We start from the raw sequence: 6,825 nt of genomic DNA, 5'->3' as shown, positions 1-6,825 counted from the left end.
AAGACAAAAAGTCCAAATGAAATAAAATAAAATGTACATTAACTCTCTAACGCTCTTCAGTAAAGCTGCTAACGGCTTCGTGATGCATGAGGATTTGTTTTTGGGTTTTTTTTGTTGTTTGTTTTTTTTTAACTCAATTGAAGATCATTTGTTTCGTCTTGGGCTGATTCCTGTTAACGGAGAGTTCTTCCTCCCCGCCGTTGCCCTTGCTCACAGGTCACTGCCGGAGTCATTTTCAGGGGCCTGTGGTCGTGTTTTAGTGAATAAAGCTGAACTCTGAGCCTCTCCCCCGGGACGCCGGCGCTTTGGAGTAACGATGGGTGGAAACTCCCTTTCAATCCGTTACATGAGTCATTACGTAAGACACGATGAAGCAACCCGACGTGTTTACGATGATTCTGCCTGTGAGGAAACCACCGGAATAACTCCGAGCTCCGGAGAAATTCAGACCTCTGACTCCCTCTCTCTCCTCACGTCTCTCTACCTGGTTGTCTCCTCCCCCTCTCTCCCTCCCTCTCTCTCGCTCTCTCCCTCTCCTCAGTCTCTCCGCTGCTGCTCAAACAGCAACAGCTCCACCCGCCTCTCCGTCTCCCTCCGTCTCTGTGGCTCTCTCCGTCTACCTGTCTCCGCCTGCCTCCCCCTTTCCCTCCATCCACGCACTGCCCTGCTCCCCCCTCTCGGTGCGGACATGCTCCCGGGGCTCCGGAGATGAGGCTCCGAAATGTCTCCTTCCTGACGGTCTTGTTGTTCGGGCTGTGCGGGCTGGTCTCCCTGTCCTGGTACACCGCCTTCAGCAGCTCCAGAGGTAAGAGCCGGTGTGTCCCGGTGTGCGCATCTGCGTGTGTGCGCGCGTGCACGTGTGTTTTGATGACGTGCTCGGTTTGTTTAGGGGGAGAGAGAGTGGAGGGGAGGCAGGGGGTCGTTTGGTTTTGGATGTTGCAGGAAAAAACGCATGATGGTGTGCTGATGCGAGGCTGGAGGTGCAGGGAGCGCTCGGTTTGAGACGCATCACGTGCCAGCTGCAAGAGGAGAGGGTCCACGAGAGGGGAGAGCCGGGTGGGTGGGGAGGGGGGGGTGCGATTTTGTTGCAGAAAGCGTGAGGGCAATGAGGGGAGCGCTTGATTTGTGATGCCTCCCCGTGAAAGCAGGATGAAATGATGGTGGGTGGGTGTGTGTGTGTGTGTGGGGGGGGCTTTTTTATTAGGAGAGGCAGAAGGGGACGCTCGGTTTGCTAGAAGAAGACGGGGGCGGGCAGGGGGCGGGGCGTGAATAATGTTTCAGAAACAGTTTGATTTTGTTGTACTTTCAATTTTGAAAAATGTGAAGGCGACCTTTAGGATCTAAGGGGGCGCTTGGTTTGTGATGTGCCACGTGCCAGAGGTAGAAAAAGAGGGGAGAGTAGAAGGGGTAGGTTTGATTTTTGTTGCAACCCCTCTCTGTGTTTCAGAGAGGATGCTTTGCAGGTGAAGGAAACTCCAGGTCATAAGGAAAAGAGCGCTTGGTTTCCTATGCACCACATGCCAGCTCAGGTTGGAGATGGAGGAAAGGAGGGGGTTTGTTTCATTCAGGTTACACGGGGTGCATGCATACACCACATACAGGTGTACTAGGGCACTGCGGGAGAGGTTGGTTTGATTTAATTTCAGCTTTATCTTTCCTGAACGTCGAGGTTAAAGGAAGAGATAATGAAGGGAGCGCTTGATTGATTGATTTATCCCTCAGCTGAGAGATGAGCTTCCAGGTAGAGGACAGTGGACGGTTGGTTTGAGTTGGTTGCAGCTTCACTTTGTGCTTTTAGATAAGGGAAGTGTTTGATTTCAGACACATGACACACCAGATTAAGTACAGTTGGGATCAGAAGAACAACAGTTGAAGCTCCTGCTTCCGTGGTATATAGGAGAGCGCTTGATTTGTGAGGTCACACTGCCATCTCAGAGCTTCAGACTGAGGAGGAAGAGCGTGCTGGATGCTGGAAAGGAGCACTTGCACCATGTACCAGCTCAGGTTGGAGGTGGAGGAAAAAAGGGGTTTATCTCATTGAGAGGAGGAGTTGGTTTGATTTATTTACAGGTCTGTCTCCAGTTCGAGTAAACCTTAAAGCTTGTGCATGCAAGAGGAACGGGTAAAGAAGGGAGCACTTGATTCTTTTTTTAGGCTCCTGGAACCCCTGAACTGGATAAGTGGAAGAAAATGGATGGTTGGATGGATGGGTGGGGTTCCAGATGGAGGACAGTGGGCTTGGTTTGATTTTGTTTCAGCCCCGCCTTGCACTTTGTGGAGAGCAACTACTCACACCTGCCATCTGACAGCTTCAGAATGAGGAAGAACAGAGCTTTGGATGCTGGAAAGGAGCGCTTGTTTTCCATCTGATGTGGAAATGAGAGGTGGGGTTGGTTACACTGGTGCTGTGTTTATTTGTGCAGGAGCAGAAAAATGTGAGAATGATGATCAAAGTTTGGACTGAAAGTCTGCCAGAATCGAGCCTCAAGTTAAAAGAGCGCTTGGTTTGTTGTCCATCATGTGCTAGAAGAGAGAAAGAGAGAGTGAAAGGTGGGTGGTGGTAGGTGAAGTGGAAGTACAGCTGGTTCAGAGGTCAGAGGAAGGAGCGCTTGTTTTGCGCTGTGAGCTGAAGGGAGGTGATGGCATGTTTGTGAGGAAGTGCGTTTGGTTTGTACTGGGGGTGAGCAGACTGATCTAGGGGGAAAGCAGAGATTAACACACACACGCAGGCCTGGTGTGTGTGTGTGTGTGTGTGTGTGTGCACGTAGTTGTTAACCTGTGGGTGTTTGCTCCCAGGAGCTCTGCAGGCTCAGCTGTCAGCTGCAGCTGTGGGTCCACGAGAGCGCTTGGATCGAAACTCCCTCCAGCCTGCAAGAGGGGTGGAGTTTGAGATCAGTATCTGCTGTGAAAGGAGTAGTCAGTTTGCGATTGGTCTCACATGATCTTTTCTCTGGCGTGAAACCCTCTTTGGTAAAAGGGGGCGCTTGGTTTGTGATACAGTGCAGCAGTTTTCCAAACAGCTGGAAGCTCAGCATCTGTACGCTTGCTTTTTATCACGGCGCACATCGGTGGGTGGGCGTGAGACTAAGGGAAGCAGTTGTAGTTTTGCTCGTCATGGATCGTCTGCTTTCGTGAACACCACGGGTGTTCTCGTTGTTATTTCTGTTTTAGCTCATAAGCACGGTGTGGTGATAGGACGCTGGTGCAGAACTTGGCATCTGGTCAGAAGGAAGAACCACAGCTGGACGGATTCGAGCAAAATGAAAGAGCTCACACTGGATTGATGCAAGGATAGTGATGGTTACACCCTCGTGCAGTATAGACGATGTTTGTCGTATCACAAGACATAAAGTCGTCTACAAACTCGTCTACATCAGGACTTTTGGAGGAAACAACAACTTTAATCTCAAAATGAACAATCAGCAGACATATCTGGTGATTTAAACAGCTGATAGTCAGTCAAAGAGGCCACGGCCCTAATACCGCAAACTTACTACAAATGAAAAACGTGAGTTATAAAATAGATTCTCACCTGTGCAGGTGTTATGAAGGATTCAATTATCTACAGAGACCAACCAGTTTGTGTGTCAGGCTGTAAACATGTTTATTTTTGCACATTCTGCACCACATCTCTCTGTGCGTTCATCATTTGTTTGAAGCCAGCTCACCTCCTGCAACCACTTTTCCGAGAATACGCGCTTCTTTTGCAGTTCGGACTCCTTCTGACATTTCTTTGGAGGTGGAGGAACACCAAAGTAATTGCTTAAAGGAGCTTCTTCGACATCTTTAAGAGTTCTAAACAAATGTCTGTCCTCCTCCAGAAAATCTTATGTATGCAAACACGCGTTGCAACTTCTTATCTGGTGCGCGTCTTTTATTTTGACAGCGAATGCGCACTTGCGGACCATTTATGTGCACCCCTGAATATATCAGTCCGGCCAGTCACGCTGAACGAAGCTTATGACCTTCAGAAGACTGAGTGCCAACTCATTATGAGCACATTTGCAGTAAATGTATGAAAAGGATTATAACCACTTATTTTAGTAAAATAAATCAAACATTTTCAATCCTAACCATGGGGACTGACTCACTGCTGGAGCCTCCGGTGGACAGTAGGGGAACTGCAGCTTTCGGTTCCTTCACTTTGCACTCAGTTTTCGTGTAAACATCAGTTTTTGGTGTTTCTGTGTCTGACATGGACAGTTTGCAGTTAGTGGGGCCTTAAGCAGAATTTGATGCGGTGCCTCCACCCCCAGCTAAACCCACCACCTTTATCCCGCCTTTCGTTCCTGTTTCCTTTCAGCCTCAGAGGGATTTTAAATTCTTCTCTAAGTGTTTGCAGTCAGCTCACAAGCACTGACAGTGAGCGTGACCTCGGCTCCGACAGCCGCTGACGCCTCAGGCCGGCTGAGAAAACACGGAGCGATCCTTTAAATGTGTGCAGCTGCGCTTTCATGTACTTTCACTTTGATTTGAATTAAGGAGAAGAGTGTGTGTGCGTGTATGTGACACTCATAGTATCAGAGAGTCAGACATGTTCAGATCCGTCCGTTCGGCTTTAACGTCTCTGATCTGTTTCAGTTTTTTTCCCTGAATCTGAACAAACACACACACACACACGCTGGGTATTCATATCCTGTGGGAACATTTAACTGACATGATGCTTTCCCTAACCCCTTACCCTAAACCTAACCATAACCAAATGTCACCCTGTCACTAAAACCACATTTTGAGTCTCAGAAATGCCTTAAAACTTGTAGGGACCAAAATCCTTCCAATTTTTGGTCCCCACAAAGATATCAATACACACTCACACAAACACACACACACATGGTTTGAACCACTGACACTCTTCACTCTGACACACAACACACATCTTCTTCTTCTTCTGGTCTTATTTTAGTTGCACTAAAAAATATTTTCGATTTGTTTATTTTCTTTTTTATCTTTAGTAATATTTTTAAACGTTGACGCGTTTGGCATGAATTAAATGTGCGTATAGTTTCACATTCTTGCCTTGCTGTTAATAACTGAGTGATCAGGTTTGAATGTCACAACTGTGTCATCGTTGAAGCAAATTGATGTGATTTATGGACCTTCGGGAGCTTTAGCTCTCCAAACAAAATCATCTCAAACATAAAATTCATCACACTCTCTTCAGTGATGTTCTGTTGTCGCACATTTTCCATATTTTCCATATTTTCCATATTTTTCAGATTTTAGTAATATATTTAAATTTCGATTAAGAAAATATGTGATTTTTTTTATTAGATTTGGTTCATTTTATATATTTTTTTCATGCTGTGAATGTTTTTGACCTACATTTTTAGATTTAGATATTTTGGGGAAATTTCACAGATTTTTCAGATGAGTTATTTATTTATTTATTTTGATAAATAATGAACAAATTTTAGGCATTTTTTTCCTTTTCTTTTCTTCTCTTCTCTTTTCTTTACTTTTCTTTTCTTTCCTTTCCTTTCCTTTCCTTTTTTTTTACTTTTTAAAGTGTAATTTTCTGTCATTGGGGAAAATTTTACTGATATGTTTCATAAATTTTATATTTTTTTATAAACCTTTTGTCATATTACATTATTTCATATGTTATTTACAACACTTTGGGAAAATCTTACAAACATTTTACTATATATATATATATATATATATATATATATATATATATATATATATATATATATATATATATATATATTAGGGGTGTAACGATACTCGTATCGATATTGAACCGTTCGATACAGTGCTTTCGGTTCGGTATGCATATGTATCGAAAAATACAAATTTTAAAATTTATTTTATCAACTTTTCTTCTGACGATGATGTCTGTGTTGAGAGCTCAGTGGATCTGCGTTTGACTACTCCGCCTAGGCTGCACTGTCGAGCGCAGATCCACCGAGCGCAGATCCACCAAGCGCAGCGCAAGCTAGCAAGACAGAAGCTAAGCTCGTTGCAACATGGCAAATTGAACCTCCCCCACCCTCATTCAGATCTGGCCTTTGGAACTATTTTGGTCTTCATGTGACGTATGACCCTGAAGGTAAGCGCGTCATGGACAAAAGTAAAACAGTATGTTGGATGTGCCAGCAATGCTCAATTACATGGGTGGGAACTAGTGCGTTAGCGCAGTTTGCTCGTTAAGGTGTTGACGCCGTCCAGCCCCACGCACGGGGCGATCCGCAGTAGCTCGTTAACGGAGATTTGCCGTGTTGTGGCGTTAACGTCATTTCAGATTAACGCTGACAGCACTAGTGGGAACAAAATGAATATGACTGCACATTTACACCGACATCATCCTAGTGCAAAGACAAGTGGAAGCAGACAAAAACAACAAGCACGCATGCTACAAACTTTACCCGAGTCATTTAGACAGCCGTTAGCACATGATTCTCCTGATGGGGACCTGATATGTTTAATATGCTGCTGAGAATATAGCCCAGAAGAAGCGTATAGTATAGCTTTTATTTTGGAAAGAGCCATTTCTCTGTAATAAACTCTCTTTTCCAAAGATGATTGATTTCTCGATCAGATAGATTTATTTTTTATTACTTTGTTGTTTCAGCAACATTAAATTTAAAACCTGTACTTTTGAGTTAAAATATATATTTATAATTTTAATAAATGACAAATTAAAAAAGCATGAACAATTTTTTTGTATCAAAAAAAAATCGAACCGTGACACCAAAGAATCGAACCAAACCGAACCGTGAATTTTGTGTATCGTGGCACCCCTAATATATATATATGTTTTACTGTTTTGATGCCAAAACCTCGATTAGACCTGAACTTCAGATGAATCAGACATTGCTGTGA

General features: G+C 44.3%; 1 protein-coding gene and 1 long non-coding RNA gene across 3 annotated transcripts in view; both read left to right on the top strand.

Moving 5' to 3' along the window:
• The first annotated feature begins 310 nt into the window (after positions 1–310).
• The window catches only part of mgat4b (alpha-1,3-mannosyl-glycoprotein 4-beta-N-acetylglucosaminyltransferase B), a 122,826-nt gene continuing 116,311 nt past the window's right edge, over positions 311–6,825 (top strand). Inside the window, exon 1 of one of the 2 annotated variants that reach the window (XR_014869525.1) lies at positions 311–805. Coding sequence is in view for 1 of the 2 variants with exons in the window: in XM_085133685.1 (XP_084989811.1) it covers positions 709–805 (97 nt within the window). In the remaining variant the exon portion in view is untranslated. The remainder of the gene's footprint in view (positions 806–6,825) is intronic. The other variant, XM_085133685.1, reaches the window with a different exon arrangement.
• Positions 812–3,917, top strand: LOC146523881 (uncharacterized). The gene is made up of 2 exons (XR_014869553.1): positions 812–2,070; positions 2,259–3,917. It is a non-coding gene; the product is annotated as an uncharacterized LOC146523881 (long non-coding RNA).

Source organism: Neolamprologus multifasciatus, chromosome 2, assembly GCF_963576455.1.
Source record: "Neolamprologus multifasciatus chromosome 2, fNeoMul1.2, whole genome shotgun sequence".
NCBI classification, from domain to species: Eukaryota; Metazoa; Chordata; class Actinopteri; order Cichliformes; family Cichlidae; genus Neolamprologus; species Neolamprologus multifasciatus.
This window is presented reverse-complemented; position numbering and strand designations above follow the sequence as displayed.